Here is a 26,163-nt window from a genome sequence, read left to right on the forward strand (position 1 = left end):
TAATGCAGGCCAATTAGAGATGCAAAATAATAATAAAAAAAATCTATAAACTGTGCTAAATTAAATATACCATATATTGTGATAAATATGCCATGTACCCTGACTAAGGTCTACAATATACAATATACATGCAGTGTTACACCACCATTTACAGTAAATGCAACGTTCATTCTATGAAATGGGTGCCATCTCATAGCTTATAGTGATTAAATATAAATGTTTAAAAGTAACCATTTGTAATATACTTTTGTCTTTTTTTCAGAATAAATATCTAATCATTGATATCAAACCATTTAAATGAGATTTATTTGTTAATCTTATTAAAATATTTATATACATTATAATATAATTAACAACCATGAAATCCATTTATGATCTTTGAAGAATGGAAAGTTCATGATAACAGCATTTATTTGAAATAGAAATCTTTTGTAACATTATAAATGTATTAATAATTTACTGTCACTTTTGGTTAATTTAATGCATCTTTGCTAAATGAAAGTATTAATTTCTTAAAAAAAAAAAAAAACACTTTTGAATGGTAGTGGATTAAACATCATTTTTCTTAAATCAATTTATTTATTTTTACAAATGTTTCAATATTTTTTACAATTTTTTTTTTACTGTGAATTTTACAGTTGTCAAATTCTGACAGTTGCAGTTCTGACAAAAAAAGTCAATTTATACTTACATATATTTTAGTTTATGTATCATTTGGTGCACAAGGAACATGATTATAATATCTAGCTCTATGTTTTACATCTTACTTTTGTGCCAGTCTGCCAAGTTCAGCAATACACTATCATGAAGACTCTACAGAAAACACACCTCATCCCATCACTGATTATGTTCCTCCATTAATTGTGTTTTTATCAGTCTAAGATCTGACTCTCTGCGTTTTGCAACTTATCTGGGATCAGCGAGGCAAGGACAAGCAGCTCTCTTAGGTCAGTGGTCATTAACACAGTGCTCAATGCACATAAAGATCTTTGGCTCTCATAACCCTTAAAATGACATCCATCAAACATGACAAGTGCAATCACTCTATTAATCAATTGTGTCAAATGCAATCTGTACGGCCATAATTGACCCTGGGCCAACTCACAAAAAACACCCAAGGCTAATGAATAGGGGTAAAAGTGGCTGGCCATATGTCCCATTTAGTTTGTGGAAATTGTTAGAGGAGTGGACACAAGCGCTCAAACCAAGCAGGCTAAGCTAATAAGGATGGAAGAAATATGATATGCATTGGTTTTCAGTCAGACTTACAGAAAACCTTGACCTGGGTCTCAGCTTCAGACACCCCCACAACCCCTGCGGTCACTTGGCAGAAGAAGCTTCTCTCATCTTCCACCATGACTGGTAAGATGGTGAGGGACAAGTCCTCTCCCACGGTTAAGCGACCTGTCAATGGTGTGCCAGCATCAACTTCAAAACCTTGGGAAGACTTGTAAGCAATTTGCTTTCTTGCACCTGTAACTTCCTGAGGATGATGGAAACACAAATTCATCAATGTACTGTAGTACAGCATTCAGTCATTAGGAGTCTTTAACTGCTATGTACTTCCATAAAAAAAGAAATAATTATTAGGTACAATTGTGCTTATTGTTTTTATGTTGTATTGCAAAACACTTTTACTGTTGAGGTGGGAAACGGGTAAGGTTGACAGGTTTGGTGGTATGGTTAGGTTTAAGGGTGGGTTAAGGGGTAAAAGAAGGGTCAACAGTGTAATTATAGATGTAATTACAAAAATAAAAAAAGAGAAACAAAAAATAATTACAGCTGTAATTACATGCAGGTTTTTTTAAGTACAGTGTAAAATGTTTGTTCACAGTAACTGCATTGTATTAAATTATTAAAGGATAGTACGTAATAGTTCAATATACTTAATATAAAGTGGGACCCAGTATTGGGTGATACATGATCCATACATAAAATATAAGATAAATGAAAAAAGTGATATATTCTAATAATATAAAGTCATTCATCTACTCACAATGAACCATTGGACCACAATCTCAGAAGCTTCTGCAGAGATGGTGTAACTGCATGGCAGTTTGGCAGTCTCTCCTTTAATCACTTCCACCTTTGGAGTCACAGTGACCTTGACAGTAGCCAAACATACTGTAAAGAGAAGGAAAAAGAGACCAAAAATTACATGTGTGATAACAAAGATGTTTATTTTTATTAAAAATTGGACTTGTTTTGGCGGGAAGGATTGAGAGCTGGATGGGCGGCATTGAAGAACAGTCATAATAATTTGCCAGACGGCTTTTCACTGCAGCAGCCTCGGAGTCACACGCAGTGAGAAATGATCCACATGCTGTGAGACTGAAACAGCCATTGTGTTCCCGCTGCCTCCAAACATGAAGCCCAGCTGCACAGAACCAGGTGCAAGAGAGAGCAAGAAAAAAGACTGCCGATAACCCTTTGCTCTCTTGAAATCGGGTAGTAGGAGTCCACAGTAGGGCTGGGCGATATGTTTTATAATTCATAATATAATTGCAAAGATTTTGAAGGCAATATAAATTAGGAAACATCATGAATATTTAATATATTTTAATGTATTTTTAATTTCTCCATTAAGTTTCTTATAAAAACATTTTTTATTTTGTTATGCAACTTGAGATATAATGACGGTGAAAAATATTTTAAATGTGTCCATTTTAAACCTCAAAAGCAAAAAAGGTGTAGAAATTGTATTCATTTTAATGAATCTTTTTAAATAGTTCGTTTTAACAAAATGAATCTGATTGCTGTTTTTATATTTTATATATATATATATATATATATATATATATATATATATATATATATATATATATATATATATATTACTTTACTGTCAACTTTGATCAATTTAATGCATCCTTTCTTTTAAACAACAACAAGAAAAATCTTATTGACACCAAACTTTTGAACAGTAGTATATACTGTGCATATAAAGGAAAATGATTAAATATAATTTTTCTTTGTGTTCGTTCAGCAAAAAAACTGTGTGGAAAACATGCCTTGATTATTTATTAACTAGATTTTTCACTTCATGTAGTTAACATTTTATGTCCTTGGTGGAAATAATGGTTCCTTTGACTGAAAAACAAACACCCATAAATATTAAGTATCGCCAAAAGGCTGAACAATAGGGTAGTGAAATAGTTTAGTAATTCATGTTTATCAAAACACTTTCAAACTCAGACTACTTTTTAGTGTGCAAGGTAGAATGAAATGCAGACTAAGAGTCGTTTTGTGTGTATGTAAAATGACCATGGAGTTGCCTTGTTTAGAAAGATCACAGGAGTGATCTTTCTAAACAATCTGATCTTTCTGGATGTGGCATCCAGACAGACAATAATCTCTTCTAAGATCCTCCCTCTTTCCTAGATCCCACTGGCTGATAGACAACACACATAAGCACGCCCGCCAGCAGATTCTCATGACTCCCACCCAGAGCACAGAACACAAACAAACAACTCGTGATCACTTTTATACAGTACGCGAGCAACTTCACATACTGGGCTCTGAAGAAACAGTGAAACAAAGAGAGGCTGTACTTTCCCTTTAAAAATGAATCAGCGCAACACATGAACCAAAACACACCAGTCAGATCCAGAAGTTCTGCATTAGCACTCAACAAGAATGAAATAGACTGATATGGACAACATCAGTAAACTGTCATAATAAAAATGGTTGTGTATATTCGCTACAAGCTTTGCTTGCAGTGGTGATGTAATGCATCACATACTGTTTTGTAATATCCACTGTAAGTTAAGAATGATCCAAGAGGACATCGCAAAGGTCACAAGTGCACATTAAAGACCCATTTTACACCAAAGACGATAACTGCAACAACTATAAAGTTTTAATAATCATTACACTTCATTTAGGGTATTGAAGTTCACACCAACATTATAGGCCCTATCATACACCCGACGCAATGCAGCGCCAGACGTGACGCAAGTGTTTTTTTTGCTAGTTTCAGCCCGACGCAGTTATCATTTTCACATTCAGCACCATGTTGTTTAAATAGCAAATGCATTTGCGCCCATTTGTGCACCCATGGGCGTGCTGGTCTGAAAACAAGGTGTGTTCAGGTGCATTGTTGGCGTGTTGCTATTTTGAGGCAACTGAAATAGACTGCGCCATTGACCAACTGAAATCTAGTCTAAAGTCAATGGCGCAATATTTGTTTTGTTATTTAAAGAGCGTGTTAGTAATATGCACCTATAAGCAGGTACACAGCATGCATACACTCTGCTTATTACACACACACAGCAGCTTACAAACATGCCAAATATTAAAAATAAAAGTATTACAATGTAAAAGATTATTATTGTGTGCATAAAGATAAAAATGCTTTGGTGGAATCCGGCTTTTCCTGTAGATGGTCTGCAGATCCGCTAGAGAAGCGGTCAGTTTTTCTGCTTTCAAATTCCGCCATGTAAATATCAAATCGTTCATGGCGAGAGCGCAACTGGCTTTTAAAGGGAATTGGAGATGAGACTCTGATTGATTTATTACACGTTACGCTCAAAACACACCCATTACTCATTAAGAGAATAGGTACAACCCTTTTAGACCATGCGCCAGGCATGCAGACCATTTTTCCTGTCCTTAAACTAGCAAAAGTGGATTCGGACACGCACTAAGTGTACTTGCGCTGTGCGCTTTAGACTATGTGCTTAGATCGTTAAAACAGGGCCCAATAACTATTATGACAAAGGAAAGATATCATTGGAATTACTTTCAGAATGATTTTTACCAGCTGAACAATAAAAACACTGAAAGCCAATCAGAATCCGTCCTGCTTTAAAGAGCTCAAGCATTTAAAGCAGCAGACGATACATGGAAGGGGTCGTAGGAATGCTTTAGAAACCAGTATGGAAACAATGTTTATTTTTGCAGTTCTGTTCTGTTCTTTCTCTAAAGGAACAGAAATTAAACATTGCACCTTGAAGATGTTAATTGTTGTCTGATGAAGCGCTACGAATGACCACATGACATGCAGTGCTTAAAGTAGAAAAATAAAAGTGCCGGTACTCCCGATGCTCAGTTCAAAACACGTTACTGGAGAAGGGCTTCCTTACGTCAAAGACTATAGAATAACACAAGACGCTTCACTCGTATTGTTTTGAATGGGAGAAAGTGTAACGCGCAATATGGCCTAATAAGTCCCGCCTTCTAAATAAGAGCCAATCGCCGACTGGTAAAGTCATCGCGTCACTTCAGCGGCCGTTAGAATCACCGGTTTCTATAGAAACAGTCAGACGCGCGCCTCCGAAAAGACCATTTAGGTCTGCGCATGCGCATTAGCTTGATCCAGCCTGAAAAATACAGTTTTTTGTCAAGATTCGAGCGTTTAGAAACTAAATTTATGAGCTGGTTGTTGTTAGATTTCATTGGTGATTTCAAATATGAAATTTAATCGTAAGGTTGGCGAACAGTTTTGGAGAATTTGATGTTTCCCCATTCAACGAGATAGGAGCTGCATGATGCCCAGGATGCCCGAGAGGCGTTTCAAAGATGGCCGTCGAGTGAAATGACTTGTCTTAAAGGGACTTTGCTTACGTTCAACGTGTCGGAAGTGTTGGTATGCAACGAAAACTGGCGGTACGCTAAAGGTAAAAAATGAGAAGAGTCAGTTCTGCGTACCGGCCAACTGCGAACTCTGATGTCATTTAAAACTGCCAGATGACATCAGAGCCAGTCTCATGGGTGAGAACTATCCATTTTATTTATTTATTTATTTATTTTTTCAGTTCTAGTTAACTCTAATAACATTGAATATCAAGACACCTTCCATGGTGGCTGTTAGCCAAAAAAAAAAAAAAAAAAAAAAAAAAAAAAAAAAAAACACTTCAAAATATCTTATCTTTTATGTTTTTTTATATCTTTTTTATTACACAGAAGAAAGAAAGTCATACGGGTTTGGAAAGACATGAAGGTGAATAAATGATGAAAGAAATTACATTTTTAGGTGAACTATCTCTTTATGTCTGTTTAAAACTCTCACTCCAATTCCACCTTTCTCTTTTATTCTCACTACTCTTGTCTGATCAATACTACTTGTCCACTCTTCTTTTCTGCTTAGGGGAGCAGCTGGACAGACATAGGGGCAATTAAGGGGCAATTAGTGCCTCCTCTGTTCAATCTCCCCCTCAGCAGGGGCTGGAAGGGGTGCGGTCAAGGGTACGTGCGGGTGGGTGCGAGTCATAGCGAGCGGTAAAGATAATCGGATTTAAAGAAAGAAAGACAGCACGCGTGATGAACGGCGAGAGAAGCAGATGGAAAGGAGACTTTCTGACTGTGAGCAGCAGACACATCGACAGACACTCACACTGAGAGGAGACCGTTCGTACACACACACACACACACACACACACACACACACCCTCACATTCAGTATTTATGAAGCGCATCAGGTCGATACACTGCATTCTGAAAACTCAAGGCAGTTTTCAGACAGATGGATCATTTCAGTACCGGCAATTGCTGGCAAGACAGTTACAGACAGAACCGGGCCAGACAACTTCTGAGAGACGGAGAGCTGCCACTGTCAAAGATTTCTGCCGTACCCCTGAAGTTCTGCCCCAAAGTCTGAATACTATCCCTCACACGGGCGCACACACAGTGGGAGAACAGACGCCGCTGTGAAAAGAGCCAGCTGCCTCTCCACTTCAGCTTTCAATGTCTGTCTTTTATTTTTACCTCTTTTTACTACTTATCTTATATCTCTCTTATTACATAATAGTTCTTGTCCTCGATTTTGATTGGCTCAGTGAGCTGATATACAGTTCAACAGCACTGACTTTTCAGCATTTCAGACAAGTAAGTCTGTATATTAGAAATATACATATACACTGCAAAAAATGCTGTTCTTACTTAGAATTTTTTTGTTTTTAGTCAAAATATCTTAAAGTTCTTAAATCAAGAAGCATTTTCTTGACAAGTACAAATTATTTTCTAGTTTTTAGGAAAAATAAATCAAAATTAAGCATGTTTCCTTAAAACAAGCAAAATAATCTGCCAATGGGGTAAGCAAAATAATCTTAGTCCAAACTGAAAACAATATTATATAGCTTATTCTTGGTTTGAAATAAGATTATTTTGCTCAATAGCAATTTCTGTTGTATGTTGACTTTTTAATATTATTTGTGTAATACAGTACAGTCCAAAAGTTTGGAACCACTAAGATTTTTAATGTTTTTAAAAGAAGTTTCGTCTGCTCACCAAGGCTACATTTATTTGATTAAAAATACAGTAAAAAACAGTAATATTGTGAAATATTATTACAATTTAAAATAACTGTGTACTATTTAAATATATTTGACAAAGTAATTTATTCCTGTGATGCAAAGCTGAATTTTCAGCATCATTACTCCAGTCTTCAGTGTCACATGATCCTTCAGAAATCATTCTAATATGCTGATCTGCTGCTCAAGAAACATTTAATGTGTACAATTGTACAAAATATTTGTGTACAATATTTTTTTTCAGGATTATTTGATGAATAGAAAGTTCAAAAGAACAGTGTTTATCTGAAATCTAATCTTTTGTAACATTATAAATGTCTTTACTGCCACTTTTGATTGATTTAATGCATCCTTGCTGAATAAAAGTATTAATTTCTTTAATTTCTTTTCAAAAAAATAAAAATAAAAATTCTTACTGACCCCAAACTTTTGAACGGTAGTGTATAATGCTACAGAAGCTTTGTATTTCAGATAAATGCTGTTCTTTTTAACTTTCTATTCATCAAGGAATCCTGAAAAAAAAAGTACACAACTGTTTTCAACATTGAAAATAATCATAAATGTTTATTGAGCAGCAAATCAGCATATTAGAATGATTTCTGAAGGATCATGTGACACTGAAGACTGGAGTAATGATGCTGAAAATTCAGCTTTGCATCACAGGAATAAATTACTTTGTGAAATATATTCAAATAGAAAACAGTTATTTTAAATTGTAATAATATTTCACAATATTACTGTTTTTACTGTATTTTTAATTAAATAAATGTAGCCTTGGTGAGCAGACGAAACTTCTGTTAAAAACATTAAAAATCTTAGTGGTTCCAAACTTTTGAACTGTACTGTATGTTTTAAATATTCTTTCATACTATATTTTAAGGCAGGGGCTATTTACAGTGTAAATAGTGATGAATACCAAGTGTACAAAAGCAACAAATAGCATCAGGTTTACAACAAGTGCAAATAGTAATAGATGCTATAAACAAAAAGTGTAAATTTAAGTACTTAGAGGTAGTACTATAGACAAATTGTCTAAGTAAAAGTGGACAGACTCCATTTTTAATCTTACAATGTGTCCTCCCTTCTTTTTTTTAACCATCTTTTTTCATTTTCTGGCTAATGCCAACACATGCACACACACAGAGGGACAAATAAATGATGTGTATACAGTAACCTTTCCACTGGGCGGACATACTGTACACTCGTTCAGACACATACACAGGTGGAAAGGTGATCGCTCCCTCATGGTCAACAGCTTCGAATGTAAACTCAATTTTCCATTAACACCCTGTCATTCGTACATCACCTGTCTGTTCTCTGAGGGCTCAAGCAACAGGAGCAGTGGTTATTGCATGTGCTTCAAATGGTGCTCATATGCTTGAGTCTGGCTCACAATAGTTGCTTCGCAAATCTTATTCCTTCATTATTTTAAAATGGCCATTAGGTCAAAAGTCATCTCTCTCCTTAAAGCTATGTTGTGGTTCAGTGAAAAACAGAAAACTATGAATTATCAATAGACTAGTTTAGCGTTTGGATGCTCCACACAGAGGTTATGAACTGTGAGAAAGAAGTGTCTCATGAGAGTGCATTTGAGATGTGGTGTGTATGTGTGTGGTTAGAAACAAAAATTACTGTCTAAGGAGCCCTGTGGCTGAAAAGGAGCCCTGTCTAAGGAGCCCTGTGGCTGAAAAGTCACACATAAACATGCAACCATCGCTGCCCACATACTCTGATGTAAAATTAAAATAAGCTGATAATCTAACCTAATAATGCTCTGAAAATATCTTCACTACAGTATTTCTATATCTGCTTATCCACTTTCAGTTTACTTTTATTATCAAAATAAAACTTGACCTTTCACGCTTTTCATTTTATTCTGACAACCTTTATTATATATAGTCTTCAAAATAACCTCCTGAAGCAAATCCTGTTCAGAACAGACTGAATGGATGGATGGATATGTCGGTCTAACTGCATGTGACAGTGGGTGAGCACAGCTGAGCAGTTTCATTTATTCCAAAGGTTCATATGAAAACTGTCTGTGCAACTGACACAACCAGTGACCACAGGCTGAAATCAACCACTGGGGGCAAATCTTTTTTTCTTTTTTTTTTGTCTGGTGAAAATATCTAAAAATGGTTAATAGGGAAAATTTACTTGAGAAACTGTATAAGACATTATCATAGACTTTTCATAGAAAAACTTAAGAGAATTTATAATTAATTAAACCAAAGACTATACACTGTAAAAAAAATACCAGTAAAATTTACGGTAAAAAACCGGCAGCTGTGGTTGCCAGAACTTTACCGTAAAAAATACAGTAGCAACGTAAAAAAAAATCTGTTAAATTTACGGTAAAATAACGTATTTCATTAACTGATATAATGTTAATTTACCAACCTAATGAAGTACTAATATCTGTTTTTTACCTTTATAATACACTGACAGTCATCAAACACAGTGGTGATAAGAGTCACATGATGAATCAAAGTTCATCACAAGCAGATTTTCCACAAGCTGAGGAGGACAATACTAATATATAGAAGGTGCACACAGTGTCATTCACACACACACTAAACACCATCATGGTAACATGCATGAAATTTTATAAATGCAATAAACATTAATTTAACAACATTAGATGTAACATAAAACCCTAATGTACATAACTGATTAGAAAAAATGAGAAAAACTAAGAAGAAACAGAGTTATTTCAACGAAAATATATCAAATGTGAAGTGTCACGCAGGGAATTGTGGGAATGTCAATTTACGTTTTTTCACTGTAAATTTTACAATGAAATTTATTTTTCACTTCCAAAAACTGTGAATTTAACGGTATTTTACCGTAAAATTACATTAAATGTACCATTAGATCTATTACAGTTATTCACTGTATATAGTACGGAAACTTTCTGTAAACCAATTGACAGTTTTTCACCGCAGCATTTTTACAGTCTTTTACTGTTAAAATCACGGTCATTTTTTACAGTGTAGAATAACACAAGACACGTCACTCGTATTGTTTTGAATGGGAGAAAGTGCAATGCGCAATATGGCGGTATAAGTCCCGCCTTCTTAATAAGAGTTATTCGCTGATTGGTAAAGCGGCCGCTAGAAGCTCCGGTTCCTATAGAAACAGTCAGACGCGCACCTAGGACAACGCATGCGCAATAACTCGATCCAGCCTGAAAAATACAGTTTTTTTGTCATGATTCGAGTGTTTAGAAACAAATTAGAAACAAAGACAGTTATTGTCAGATTTCCTTGGTGATTTAAAATATGAAATTTAATCGAAAGCTTGGCAAACAGCTTTGGAGAATTTGATGTTTCCCTATTCAAAGAGATAGGAATTGCGCTCAAAGTGGCATTTCAAAGATGGACGCCGAGTAAAATTACTTGTCTTAAAGGGACTTTGATTAAACTTCTTTTTTTTTTTTTTTTCTCAAACCCCACTGGAAAACTGTTTTTCCTGTTTTAAGCATAAATCTATCAAAACGTACTGAGATTCATGCTTTTAAATTCTCAAAAGAAGTTCAGGTCTAACTTAAAACTGTAGTAAAATTGCTTATAAAAGCAGAAGTATACTTTAACGCATATAGACCGTTTTATAAAGAATTTTAATTAAATTTAACCTCTTTGAGAAGTTGAAAGAAAAATCCTCAAGTATGGATTCTAGATAGGCTACTAACCCAAGCAATGCTTATATTTAAATGATATAAACAGAAATGCATTCAGACACAAACAACATTAATATTCATGAGAAAATATCCACCCACACTCATGTACAGTACACAAACAGAAAAAGTGTTAACCTTGCTGATTTTTATGGAGCGCTGTAATTTTTTGTTATTATGCTGAACACTATTGCTATGGCAACAGGGTAGCAGGGAAAAGCAGTGAGTGGGAAGGGATGGTATGGGTGCTGCCTCAATGTCAGTAGTTACAGCTGGATGACATTCACTACTGCGGATGCTGACAGCAGATGTCAAGACTTAAATTTCAGTCCTTTTGACACACAGTGTTATTGTATATATTCATACGTATATAAGCCATATGGACCATTTTTAAGAAGTTTTATAAAACTAAAAATATTATTTCAGTAAATTGAAATGAAACTGAAATAAAATAAAAAATATTAGATGAAAAATGTATTCCTACTAACTAAAATAAATAAGTTGAAGTTGAAGTACTACATTTGAATAAAAATAAAACTGAAATAAAAATAAAGGTAAGAAACCATTCAGGTTTAAAACAACAATGGTAAAATAATTTATTTTCATCATAAAAGTGTCAAATAAAAACAAAACCAAATGTATGTAATCATATTCAGTATGCAGTCTGAAGACTCACAAGGAGACCTCAGGAAAAATATGTGTAAAATAAGCGTAAAGCTAATCACAAAGCACTAAAAACAAAACAGCAACTTCAAAACAGGAAGTGGGCAGCAAATTTGGAACTTCCTTCCTGACATCTTCAAATAAGCTGCCAAATACAAAATGAGCAAACTGTAGATAAAGAAGGCCCGCTGTGAGCATGTGTGCGTGTGTTTAATGGATGTGGAGGGTGGAGAGGGGCATGATGGGTCCATGTAAGGCTTGACATCAGTCATCACTACCATGATGAGACAAGAACAGGTGCAAGAGCACCAACAGCAGCTGCTGGCTCTTTCATTGACTTTGACACACACACTGGCACACAAACCCTCAGTCACAAGGCAAAGAGAAGAGATCAGGGTGAGCAGAAAAAGACAGACATGTACTAGAGCAGGAGAAAGAGTAAATAAGTGAGAGAAAGAATAAGAAGTGAAACTGGAGTTGGGTAAAAATATGACAAAGGTAGCAGGAAATTGCCAAAGGCAAAAAGACAGAACGGAAAATGTAAAAAAAACTAAACTTTGTTTAGTCCGTAAGTTGACCGTAGTTTAGCAACACTTAGAAAAACAACAAAGCCAGACATTTCTCCTATAGTCACCTATTACACCAACAAGCTGAGACAAATTGAAACCGTGTGAACTTGAGTCACCGGTCAGACCTTCTGAGCATTTGTTTTGTATCTCAGTATGTTTTGTGAAGTGTGTGAGCCAGTCATAGACATCAAACGAAGACATTCCTCATGATCAATACAACTTAATTGATAATTCCTGTTTGAGTTAAGCACATGACTGCCATAAACCAGAAAGTGGTCACATCTGAAGCACATCTTCCCTTGGTTAGAACGCACTTACAGTACACTTTCACTAACATAAGCCTAAAGATTGAATATTTATCTCAAGCATTTAGGCTTAACCGAGGTTTACAGACTGTCTGTGTGTGGTCAAAGTCTTCTGCTAAAACAGGATAAGACATGTGGGAATTTATCTTTTGGCTTCTGCCGAGCGATACATTCTTCCATCTCATGCATCTCTGCCGTTTTCCTTTAGGGACCGCGCACCTGTGACAAATGACACTATAGTATATATTTACAGTCATGCTCTTATGATTTAGGCATGCTATCGGTTGTTAAACATTCAGCCATACTTGGCATCATTCACTAGCCTTACACACTTCTCTGCACTTCAGGGACTGTGCACAAATCTCAGAGGTCTCCTCCCATTCTCTGTTCCTCTTTCTCACTTTTGCTTGGTTACAGTTCTTGTGAATTGCAGTTTGAATGTGCAGTTTTTGTGAAGTGATGTGCTTCTGAATTAAAAGTGCATTCAGTAGTTTAGTGCCAATTTAAAGTTTGGAGCCAAATTACAAATAAATTGTGTTTTTGTGAAGAGTCATCTGAATGGTGTCCACTCACATAAGACTCCACTATGATAGTTTACTTTCAAAAGCGTTTTAATTATGTATGATGTGAGTCATTCCTCTAAATGTATTTTGTCTTGTTGAAATGACGTGACCCACCGTGTTTGACTAAATAGCAGAAAAACTCCTCAAGTTCACTGATACACCACCTCTGCAGATACACTAGACTTAAAACTGATGCAAAATGAGGTTAAGAGCGAAAATCAGACAGTGGAACAGACATATTATTGAGCTTTAGCAACGGAGATAAGAGGAGAATCAGTACCTGTAGAGCCGAAGAAGCAGAATAGGTCTAAAGGCAGAAGGCAGAAAGACAAAGACAAAAAAATGGGCGCACACATCGATACAGCATACACAAGATGGAAAGATTTGACGATGGAGAAAAGTAGTGATGCCTAAGGGCTCATTCACACAACGCATTTTTGCTTTGAAAAACGATGCGGGCAGTGGAACAAGGAAAAAATGTCTCGAGAAAAAAAGGTCTCGAGATGCCTTTTTTAAAAGTTGAACTGATTTTAACTTGAGGACCGCATTTTTAGAATGCCATGTTAAGCGCGAGACGCTGCAAAAGACGCAAGACGCGAAAGCAACGGTTTTGTACGTCCGGCTATCGCATGTTTACATAAAAAAACAATGGAAAAGTAGCGCATTGTAACGCATTCTGTGAATGGTCTCTAAGTAGCTTCTTTTTTGTTGGAAAATGAAGGAAATTAATTATTGTGTAGACTGATCTTTAAAGGTCCCGTTTTTCGTGTTTTTTTGAAGCTTTGATTGTGTTTATAGTGTGCAATATAACATGTGTTCATGTTTCGCGTGTAAAAAAACACAGTATTTTTCACATAATTTACTTATCTGTATACCGCTGTTTCCACTGTCATAAAAACGGGCTGATGACTTCCTTGTTCTATGAAGTCCCTCCTTCAGAAATACGTAACGAGTTCTGATTGTGCCAGCGGTTCCTGTGTTGTGATTCGACAGCAGCTTAGCGAACCTTGCCCGGAAAAGTCACGCCTCTTACCATAACGTGGAGATGAACGCGCTCAGTGTTATTGTAAACATGTCTTTAATTTTACCCTCTCAATTTGAGCCGGAATCAGACCCGGTGATTGGACTGCGGGATGAAAATAACAGCGTTTCGACGACATGGCGACAAACACACTCTACAAACGCAACTCTTGTGTATTCCTGTGGGCGGAGGTTAGTCAAAAAACTGTTTTAGTGACGTCATTAAAGAAGGAAGTAGAGGGATGTAGTCCAAACTGGCCGTTCGATGTAGGCGACTTCTGTTCAATAAAATATCTCGCTTGGCATTGAACTTTGAGCTTTAAAATTTTACAGATTTTATTTATACTCTAACAACAACATTACACACTAACTAAAGTTTGAAACATGGGATCACGAAGAACGGGACCTTTAAAACTCACTAGTATCAGTGTAATTTACATAAAACTCAAAGACAATCACGCTGCTCCAAGTTGAGAAGGCAGTGCAGTATTGCGGTATCAGTACTTAAAGTAAGCAAAGCACAGCAATGTTAACACTAGCTAAAGAACTACTAAATTTACCTTTAAACATAAAATTCAATGAGGGAAAAAAATATGACTTCCATCTCATCCTGTATCGGTCGAGAACTGACTGGATTGTGAAAAGTCGGCATTACAAAATGAAGCCAGATCAAATGCTAGTTTGCTAAAACCATGCTTGAATAACAATTTTGCTTTTAGTTAAAATTATTTAATAGCCTGCGTTACCTAAGTTACATCAGAAGAAAAGGAAAGCCAGATTAAAAATTTCAAAGATTTCTTAAAGGCTGGAATACACCACACAACTTTTACAGATTTTTTTCCCCAATTTGAGTCGACGCTAGTTATGAAAGAAAAGCTAGAAATTTTCAGCAATCAGAATTTGACAAATTTGTCAAAAAAATTGCATGGTGTATGATGGGCACAGACTCTTTCAGTGCGTCCAAAATCACGTAATGTCTGAGTAGGTACTACATTTGAATTTGAACTTACTTTGCGACCGTGTTCTACGTAGTATGAATGTAATCCGGACGTACTACATCCGCCATGTTGTCATTGACCTACCAGCATCAGTTGCGTTGCTTTACCTCCATTGATAAATCCCCACCTGTGGCCTCATGGGACAGTAAAGTGTCCATCGAATGCGCACTTTTTGTCTACTGTTTTTTGAATACTATGTATTCGGACATACTACTCTGTTGGGGTACTGTTTTTCACATGCTATATAGTAGGGAAGTATTCGATTTCAGACACAGCTTCAGATTCTATTCATTCGGACGACATCAACCATGTTTGATATTTTGAGCCGAAACACGTTCACAAGTTCACACTTACAAATGATTAGATAGAATAAAAAGTGTTGATTAAAAATTACAAAGACAAACTTTTGGAATAATTAATAGATTGTGCACAATAAAAGCTAGCATGTACATTAGAAAAGCAAAAACACCAAGTTTTCCAGGCCCTCTCTCTCTCCTGATGATATGCTTTAACATGTAAACCCAGGACACTCAAGTTTTCTTATGAATAGGTAAATAATCTCAGTCTCTTGATGTCTGAGGATAAACAGCGTGAAGTGGGCTACAAGGTCAGTTCACACTCGGTCTTTTGTTCTGCTGGCATTCCACCCCGCTACTGCCGTCGTCCTGACAATGGCATCGTGAGTCAAACACATTCAATCTGAGGGCCAGCACAAACTACATGACATGAGAGAAAGAGGAAAGAGATAACAGAAACTACATTTACACAAATAAAATGGAGCGATGTGAAGATCACATTACGATGATCAGTATGATAAATGAATAAAAGATGGGTGTTATTAAACATGCACTTCATCATCCTATACTAAATCTGTGTAGGGGATATATTAAAAGCTATCCAATACACTGTTCTGCATCTATAATTTATAGTTTGGTTAGTTAGGCTGGTGCATTTTGTCTAAGAAGGTTATGCCGCAAATTCTGAATAAATAATTCAGACAAAATATATCCTCTGCAGCCAACACAGCTGATGTTTTATTCTTTTTTTACTTAGTAACTTCAAATTCCTACAAGAGGAAAATACACAAATCTTAGATATGTGAGCTTGCGCTGCAAAACTATTCATAGAAGCATATCTGTTTGCCAAAATGACACAAATTGTATCTATATATATGATGTATGTAACTTAATCTGATTATAGTTCGTTATGTGGTCAACAAGAAGGGACGGAGAGCAATATTAGGGCCCGTCTCAAAAGTTTCAAATTACCCGTATCGGGAAACTCGATTTGAAATCGCCTCTAAGGAACTGGAATGAACCTCACATGACATTGACAAAAATGAAGAGATGGGATTCTTATTAGGGCATGTCAGCAAAGAGGCAAAGATGAAAAAAGGAGTTAATATTTAATGCTGAGGGACAACTCCTGCTCTCCCGATCACCTCACCGGCCCCCAGGCGGTGCAATTACAGCCCCGTATTCCTAACTTCGGCTCCCAAAGCAGAGACCAACGTGAGAATGAAATCTGGGGAGGGAGATGGGGAACTCGTTGGGGGTTGGGAGGATATATTTTAGAGTGGAGAGTGCAAAAAAACCAAAGATGGATGGATGCAAATGGGAGAGTATAAAAAGAGACAGAAATGTCTAAATTGAAGGAGTCTAAATGCTCCAATTGCGTGCATGTATGCACTCCCCCATTCATTTTCACAAAAAAAATGAACATCCATAGCAGAAGCCAGATATATGCATTGTTTGGCAGAGCAATCAGTCAGGCTAGATGGCAGTTAATGGTGGAACAGCCAGTAATGGACATCTAAAATGAAGTGAATTAAATAGGAGAGCTCTAAGAGAGAAAGAGGTGGAATAAAAACTGAAAATGGAAGCAGGCACCAATAAAACAAATAACTTGATTGACAGCAGTAGGGTGGGAGTGGATGAAGGGGTTGTGTGGGGTGTATTAGTGCTGACAGTTACTGCACGAGAGCTGCCATGCTGCTGGTGTGTTTTAATGCTACAGCTGCCGCATCCACAATGCAGACTCTGCTGTACCACCGAAACTCATTATTGAGATAGAAGGATAAGGAAAAGGGGAGAGAGAGAGCTGAGTCAGAAGATAAATAGTAGGGCCATGTGAGAGAGACATTACGGCTTGAGTTAATCTCGCTAAAAGGGTTAGGACAGCGAGCTCTGCCCCCTCACTCTGTCTCTCTTGCTCACTCGCTCTCTCTCCATCCAGAGCCACTTCACTTCTCTACTCCATCTCTCTTTCTGTGTCCCAACATTCCCTTTATGCAGCAAGGTTTTTTTCCAAGGGATAAGAGTAAGTTGTATATATAAGTATTGAGCAGACAAAGCCTTATGTTTTGGGTGTAGATAACCAGAAGGAAAAGGGGTTATCCTGGCTCAAATGATACCAGATCAACAGAGCTTTGTTCCAGCAGGAAATATGTTTCTGAGGAATGAAAATAAATATAAACCCATAACTGTCACATGTCTGTTTGTTTTGGACTCTGTTTTGTTTGAGTTTTTATTAGTTCCTGTGTTTCTTTGTTAAGTTCCTGCAGGTGGAGCTGGGGAAGGTGGAGGGTTTCTGAAAGCGAGCTGCACTGCTACAGCAAATGCTAACAAGTATTTGAAAGTTGAGCATGCAAGCTCATTGGCTACTGTTAAAGCAGGAACCAATCAGCTGTGTCCTATAGAGAATGATGTGACTTGCAAACAGGTTGAGTTAAGGCAGGAACACACAAAGCTGATGCCGACGAACTAGTGGCGACGAAAGCAGACTGCGTGGTTGGCTCAGGCTCACGCTGGCTCACGGCAGAGTCTGTGTACAAAGTTGCCCTCACACACCAAACCAACGCTCGACAGCCGACGGCCAAGTAGCACGTCCGTTCTGTGCCTGCGTAAGATGAAATGCCTTTCTGAACCAGCAGGTGGCAGTAGCTGAACAGCCAATCAGAATGATCCGATGGCTCAACGGACTGATGAGCTCCAACGCGATTCAACATGTCGAATTGGCCAAAAAAAAGCCAACGAGGACCAACTTCAGATGACGCTACGGAACACACTGAGAAAACTTAGTCAGCCGACAAACAAAAACTGCCCGATGGCTGAGCGTCAGCTTGGTGTGTTCCTACCTTTAAGGACCTATTACACTTACAGGACTTGAATATTGTAAAATAATTAGATACAAATAAGTAGTCTGAAAGCCAAATCAATTACGTCAACCACAATGCTTGACCTCCTTTTAATCTCCATGTCCAGAAGAAAAATGAAACTAGTTCCTCTCTCCTTGTTTTCTTACTGGTCATTATGAAGTTCAAACGAAGGTCTGCTTTCAGACAGGCCACACACAAATACATGCTCCCCTCCTCCAGCCCTCTGCTGCATGTCAGCTGTAATGCTAGTCTCCTGACTTCAGTTAACACTTCTCCTTTTGTCTGCTCTTTCCCTCTTTCTTTCACACTCTGTAAGCTCCACATTTCTCACACTCAGGTGCTTTATTAGCTGGACAATGGTGCGGTTGACTTTTGGAGGGGCTATTGGGGGGGACTTGGCGGGTGGCTGGGACACAAACTCCATATATATATGTGGAACGGTCAAGTAAACTTTACTTTAGCTCTACTGTAAACTGAGGAAGTAACAGGATCCCACAAACAAACAAAATGATGAATTTTAGCCCACATTTCATTCTCTTCTTTGGCTTTTATAGGAAGAACTACTGAAAATGAATCTAATTAGAGCAAGAACTACTTTTCAGTGAAATTAAAGATTTAAGGAGATGATTATGCAGTAGGCCTACACCATATTTTGTTTTAGCTCACAGTTACGTTTTTCACCAGGCCAGTTTTAACACTGGATTCAGTAACGTTTCACATTTGTCATTTTGAAAGGGGGTTGGCACCATTTCTAACCCTGGGGTATGAAGCCCTGCTGAATTGCTGTGCCAAAACTGTACAGTGTGAAACAACGCGGCGCTAGAATGTTAGACAGCCAATCATAAACGATACAATGCCTGTCTCATTAAATATTCATGAGCGGTGCACAGAAATTTTCATGCGCTTTGTTTAGTTTCAGCGTCTGAGGGAACCTGTAAAAAATGTCAAAACATATTAACTGAAGTGATAACATTTCCACAAATGGAGAAGCAGATATTAAAACAGGTTATTTGCTTGTGGCATGCTGTATTTGCCCGATCCATGTTATTAAACGGTATAAACATGCAAATAAGAACGATAACCCAGGGTTTACTGTGTAAAATTTCAAGATTTCAATCTAACAAACTGCCTACAATTAATTACTAATATGCCGTGTGAAACTTTTTTTTTTTTTTTTTTTTGATTGATTAAGATAAGGATTCAGAGGATAAGCAGTACGGAGAATGGATATATGTGATCATTTTAATTAATAATTTTCCTCAATTCTACACACTTCTCTCTCTCCCTCCCTCATCTTTCACCCAGTCTGGCAGGAGCCTCATTCTATTTAGTCAGGAATCCCTTTTCCTCTAATGAGCTTCGGTTTGGCAGCAGAGAGGAGAAGAGGGAGGGAGGGAGGGAGGGAGGGAGGGAGGGAAGGAGAGTGACTCCAATCCCTGAGGCGGCTGATGTTTGACTGTACATCCCTGGGCCTGCTTTCCTGTCAACCAGCATATAGTTAAGCTGGTGTAGTTTTCCTTTCCTGTTTCCAGGTTGGGGAGAATGGGAAGAGAAGGAAATGAGGGAAGGATATAAGAAAATGAGCATCTGTTGTGGGCCGAGCGATAAACGCCGAATGACTATGCATAATTACATCTGCAATGCGTATATTAACAGCTTCACCCATGAGCGAAAATTTAATCAAATGATACGGTGTTAATCCGATAGGATTAAAGGAGAGTGTTATCGTAACATTGCACGTCTCCATGGTGAAATACAATGAGAGGAGTCTTGTCGAACCGGTCCCGTGAAAACAGGGAAAACGAACACCGGGGAAGATCTCATGAGGTCCACTTACCGGAGGCCCTGCCGCTGTAGTGACCACAGCGTGTGTGTGTGTGTCAGAAAAAGATAGCAAGACGCATTGGGCCGTGTAAATCTCAGCTCTGATGGACTAAAGCTCAATCTGAGAGAGAGTTTTAAGAGTCTGAGCGGAAGAAGGGAGGACAAGGGGGATGAGAGGGTGAAGGACAGAGCGAGAAAAGAGGAGCAGGTCAGGGTTTGCTTGTTCCCTGCTGTTTCTAGCGCAATGTTATTACAGTCAGTCCTGCACCTCTCTGCCTCCTCTCCCCTCCACTCCAGTCTCTCTCTCTTCACTTTTTCTCTGCCTCACGTCTCTCCCTCCAGATTTTCTTTTCTTCCCGCTGCTTCTGCCTCTCTCTTATATATTTTTTTTCTTTCTCTGAGCCTGTCTCCGGTATAAAGTGAGTTTGTTTACAATGTTGACAGTGCTAACAGCAGACTGAGGGCTAAAGGTCAGAATCACACACACACACACAAACTTTCAACACACCTTTTCATCTTTCCTCTCCACTGTCTCACTCACTGTTCGGCTGCAGATCAGAAGAGTTTTTCTATTCCCTTTGCAAAAAAGTACTGTGGTGGTACTATGGTACAGTGATTGTATCAGATGGTAAAACCAATGGACTTCAGTAGGAATGTGTAATATATTGGGGACCATTTCAGAATCATAATATTGCTGTATTTTTTTACTGGTATTTTTCTGCCATTAGTCTGAAATGGCCAATATTTCATGCTAATAATATAAGAAAACCTTTCTTTTGTACATCATAATGTTTTAATGCCGCATTTCAGGTTTTCTTAAAGGGTCACGAACAGCAAGCAAAAGCGATGCTAAATGCAAATAATACAATGCAATTAACCGTATAATTGAGCATTTAGGATAGCAAAATAAGCATTATCTCTTCACTTCATGAAGATGGCGTGTCTACATGCAAATGAGATTAAATCAAATATGGGTTACAGGTTTGGTACTACTTTTTTTAATGCAACAGGCAAGAGTAAATATTCATAATATTGGCCAATGGACCACCCACAAAGTATAGTGTTATAAATTTACATAATTTTTTTTAAAACGAAAAAATGTAAAACTTTTTTTACAATGTTAATAACTGTGCAACCGTGTCATTACAGTCTGTGAAAAGGATACATACATTGGTTATTGTTCAGTAACATAACACATTATATTACATTATATTAAATTCAAGTGTACTTAAAGAACACCATGTTATCATTATGATACCACTGTCGAAAAACATGATAATATCGTACTGTTGCAATTTTTTGCAAATTTCCTTGTTATTGTCCATTCCCGAATGATTTTTATCAGTGTATTCCAGTGTTTGGAGGGGATTTATACATGATTATGGCTGGGTCTAGACAGGCAGGACAAAACATGACATGCCATCATCACCCGGGACTCTCTGTACAGGTTATCAGTGTCTCGAAGCAAAAACACAGCGCTAAGCCTGTAGTATAAAACCACTCTTCCATTTTATCCCTCCATTTTGCTTGCTCTCCTTCACTACTAAACCAAGACCTCTGTTTTACTCTCTCTCTTTTCCCTATTAGTGCGGATTAGCTTTATAATGCTTGAATGACCGTGAGTAAGTGGAGGGTAACGAGTCACGGTCTTACAGGCGCTTGTGGTTTGTGTCTGTAGCTCTGTAACTAAGGGCATTGAGCGTGTAAACAAGTCAGAGAGTATGACAGAGGGATCGATGCAGCTCATGGCCGGCTTATCCATCTTATCCCCGTTAGCGTAAAGCACTCTATCTTTAATGATTCCACTTCTCTCCTGTGCAATTACAGCACAGATTCACATCATTCCTCATCTTTCTACTGTACTCTCTGCTTTTCTTTTCATCCTCTCCATGCCAAGCTGTCAAGGTCTTGTGAGCCACTTTGATTGATTAAAACAGAGGGTCACCTAGCACAGAGGACGCAAAAACACACAACCACACGCACAGACACGGAGGGATACTTGCAGACCTTCATTCATTTTGGCAGGAAATTCAATTTGTTGTGAACTGAACTTAATTATGCTAAATATTAGCAACAGAGCATGTGAGCGGTGTGGAGTAAAGGCAGAGCTGTGCGATTTTGCCTGAAGTGGAGTGTAGTCAAAGTAATAATGACTGTTTGACAGTACTTAATGCTGTTAATTAGATGACAACTTATCAAATAGATACACTATATTGCCAAAAGTTTTGGGACGCCTGCCTTTACGTGCACATGAAATTTAATGACATCCCATTCTTAATCCGTAGGGTTTAAAATGGAGTTGGCCCACCCTTTGCAGCTATAACAGCCTCAACTCTTCTGGGAAGGCTTTCCACAAGGTTTAGGAGTGTGTTTATGGGAATTTTTGACCATTCTTTTAGAAGCGCATTTGTGAGGTCAGGCAGTGATGTTGGCGAGAAGGCCTGGCTCCGCTATAATTTATCCCAAAGGTGTTCTATAGGTTTGAGGTCAGGACTCTGTGCAGGCCAGTCAAGTTCCTCCACACCAAACTCGCTCATCCATGTCTTTATGGGCCTTGCTTTGTGCACTGGTGCGCAGTCATGTTGGAACAGGAAGGGGCCATCCCCAAACTGTTCCCACAAAGTTGGGAGCATGAAATTGTCCAAAATGTCTTGGTATGCTGAAGCATTAAGAGTTCCTTTCACTGGAACTAAGGGCCCAACCCCTGAAAAACAACCCTACACCATAATCCCCCCTCCACCAAACTTTACACTTGGCACAATGCAGTCAGGCAAGTACTGTTCTCCTGGCAACCGCCAAACCCAGACTTGTCCATCGGATTGCCAGACAGAAGCGTGATTCATCACTCCAGAGAACACGTCTCAATTGCTCTAGAGTCCAGTGGCGGCGTGCTTTACGCCACTGCATCTGACCCTTTGCATTGCACTTGGTGAAGTAAGGCTTGGATGCAGCTGCTCGGCCATGGAAACCCATTCCATGAAGCTCTCTACGCACTGTTCTTGAGCTAATCTGAAGGTCACACAAAGTTTGGAGGTCTGTAGCTATTGACTCTGCAGAAAGCTGAATTCAATGATTTGGACGGTGGTCCCAATACTTTTGGCAATATAGTGTATATAAATTGACACAAAGAGTATGAGTATGAATTTACATTAAATCAGTGATTCCCAAACAGGTGCGCATCCCCTGGGGGTGGGGGGTGGGGGGGTGTTATGAAAAGCAGGGCACGGTAAGGCAATGGGATAGTGCGCAGTCAGCAGATTGTTATGCAAAAGAAACCTCTTCAGGGTGATACAAGACCCCTGTGTGAAATTGTCCAGCATATATTGCATTATAATCAGTGATGCTGTCTACACTGGATGCAGTGCAGCATGACACAACACAACAAATTTACCACAGTAAACTGATGCCCCGTTCTATTTCTGACATACTACAACCCCTGGCGTAACTTCTGAGACAAAGTAGAAATAGATTTGCAATGTTAGCTTTGTCACGTCCAGTGCCAGCCTCAAGAAAATATAATGAGGCATATCTCGCCCTCGGATTTACCAAGTGGGTATTGAAGAGAGAACACAGTGTGTGCGCGCCTCAAATATAGCTTCTGACAGTATGGAGCCGAACAAGTTAGGACACCACTTAAGAGACTTTACATCACAAACACAAAGAAAAGCCTGTTGAAGTTGTACTGTATTAATTACGTTTCAAATAAATCATATAGGATTTTGCAAGCAAGGGCATGCATGTCAGAGAGTGTTTTTATGTAGGTGCATGTAGGTGGGCGTCTTGAAAATATTGTTCTCTACAAAAGCGGGGCCCGTCAGAAACAGTTAGGGAACCACTGCATTAAATGATTTGATTACATGAGAAGAAAGAGACCACTGAGTGCTACCACCAAACTGAGCAAATAAATGCAATATTAAATGTTACATAACTATTGTGTTTGCGTATTATTTTATATTTATTTATTTATATATTATTTTAGAAGCTCAAATATACAGTTTAATTGTCATATACAAAAATATTTTACTGCAGGATGCTGCAGTATTCCAGAGTGCCATGTAATAATATGAAATGTAGACACCTGTATTTTCTCTCTAAATTAGTTTCAAAACCTCTCCATCATAAGCTTAACACGTTAACAGCCCATAATGCATTTGCACGTCAGCAAAAATTCAATAAAGGTTAAAAAGTGTTAATGGAGCAGTTTCATAACCATACCAACTCATCGCTCTCATAAATGTACAGAAATTGCACAAAGATGATTTCATTTAATATGTCTGGTGCCCATGAAATCTGATAAAACAAACAAAAAAACATCCTGAAAGAACTTTACAGAGAAACTAACCCAAAGCGAGCAAGGAAGAAGACATGGAGAACCAGAAGCGAAGTGGAAATGAACCGATAACAGAATGCTTTTAGTGGACGAGGGAAATTGTCGATTCACTCCACTAACAAAGTCTGATTACAGACACACAACAACAACAACAAAAAAGATTACTTTGTCTTTATGTACATGCTGAGTGCCGGAAAGGCCTTTTGTTTTAACATCTTGCTTCATCTAATGCGCAAACATGAGATAATAACATCACATGTTGCACATGTAATCACATTTCTGTAGTGTCTTTTTGCATTATCTGCTCTGGGACAGTAGGGGTGTTTGGTTCATGCTTTCATTACCTGCATCAGGTCTGAGTTCTGTGTCATGTGAGCAGCAGCATTCCATACACCTCATCCATATATGTAATGAAGTTTGAATTCCATACATATTGATGTTAACGGATAGGACACAGCACTGAGACACAGATAAACAGATAGGATAGACGAGGGTAGACACATGAGTTGCCCACCAAAGCATTTCCTCTGTGTATCTGTGTGGGATATTCAAACCTAATCTGTCCAATTATGAGACACCAGGCATCTATCAGTCTGTTAACACACACACACTCAACCAGCACATCCACTTGCCCTTTCCATCCCTGTTGCAAAAAGGGGTCCGTTATATTTATACATACATAAAAAATGAGAAATTTGCTTTATATCCACTGGGAAAAGCCCTAAATTTGAAGGGCGGAGAGGACAACAATGGAATGTCAACAAGGTTACAAGCAGGGGGTAATTGTCTTCATAGGACAGTCACTAAGGGGACAGAGATAGATGGGGTGGGTGTGTCTACTTAAATGGACGGAGACAGGATGGAGGATTGAGATGGGTGGAGGGGTATAGGGTGAGGTCAGGTCATGCACAGGTCTGTCCTTAGTGATTGCATTAGGATTGTCAGATTGAACACTGCTGGAGGTTATAAAGCAGAGATCAGAGTTAAGACATCACAGAAGAGCTATCAAAGCCATTTAGCACCTTCTTAAAATCAGCATGAAATCAAATTTGACCCGATTTACTTTCTTATTAGACATTTCTGGTCTTATTGTGCATTAATACAAAAGTTTTAATATGTAATTAAAATATAATAACTTGCTCCAACTTTTCCCTAATGCCAAATATCTTGCTTATCCTCCACTCCAACTACTTGGCTCTAATTTCTTAAATGAAACCAAACTTTTTCAAGATTTAATCAAGTCCCAATTAATCAAGGCCCACCCTATGTTTTTTCTCTGTGAATATTCTGCCTCACTCTGAAATACATCATAATATAAAAATGAAATGGGTGTTTATGGGTATATGTATATCCTGTCTCGCTTAGAAATATGTCAGCACCCATTTTATATAGCCTATATATATATATATTTATAAAACGGTTAGTTCCTGTCCTTGATTCTGATTGGTCAATATCTGTGTTTTATTCACGATAAAACACGGTTATGACCGCTTCACCCAACGGCTCTGTGTATCACTACACAACACCCTTAGCAACCACTCTTAGCAACGTAAACTGTATGTTCTCAATTGATATTGTTCATTAAAGCTTACTGTATTATGTAGAAGATTACTGTGAGAAAGAGATCGAGTGAGCGAGTTTATTACCTGCATTCAGATTTAGCATTTTCCTTCAGGTCAGTCAGTAAAAAAATCTGTTTAAATGTCCAATGTATTATCTTGTCCTTTTAACAGTTAAAGGTTTTTCCCGTGACTGACAGCGCTAGTCAAAGCATTTGTCAGTTATGTCTTGTTCCGTGTTCACAACAT

General features: G+C 38.0%; 1 protein-coding gene across 2 annotated transcripts in view; it reads right to left on the reverse strand.

Moving 5' to 3' along the window:
- The window catches only part of bcam (basal cell adhesion molecule (Lutheran blood group)), a 62,023-nt gene that overhangs the window by 16,539 nt on the left and 19,321 nt on the right, over positions 1 to 26,163 (reverse strand). For both annotated transcript variants that reach the window (XM_048152420.1, XM_048152419.1), the window contains exons 2-3: positions 1,997 to 2,124; positions 1,270 to 1,483 (exon numbers count right to left, since the gene is read on the reverse strand). In XM_048152420.1, the coding sequence (XP_048008377.1) occupies positions 1,270 to 1,483; positions 1,997 to 2,124 (342 nt within the window). The remainder of the gene's footprint in view (positions 1 to 1,269; positions 1,484 to 1,996; positions 2,125 to 26,163) is intronic.

The sequence above is a fragment of the Megalobrama amblycephala genome, linkage group LG13 (assembly GCF_018812025.1).
Source record: "Megalobrama amblycephala isolate DHTTF-2021 linkage group LG13, ASM1881202v1, whole genome shotgun sequence".
NCBI classification, from domain to species: domain Eukaryota; kingdom Metazoa; phylum Chordata; class Actinopteri; order Cypriniformes; family Xenocyprididae; genus Megalobrama; species Megalobrama amblycephala.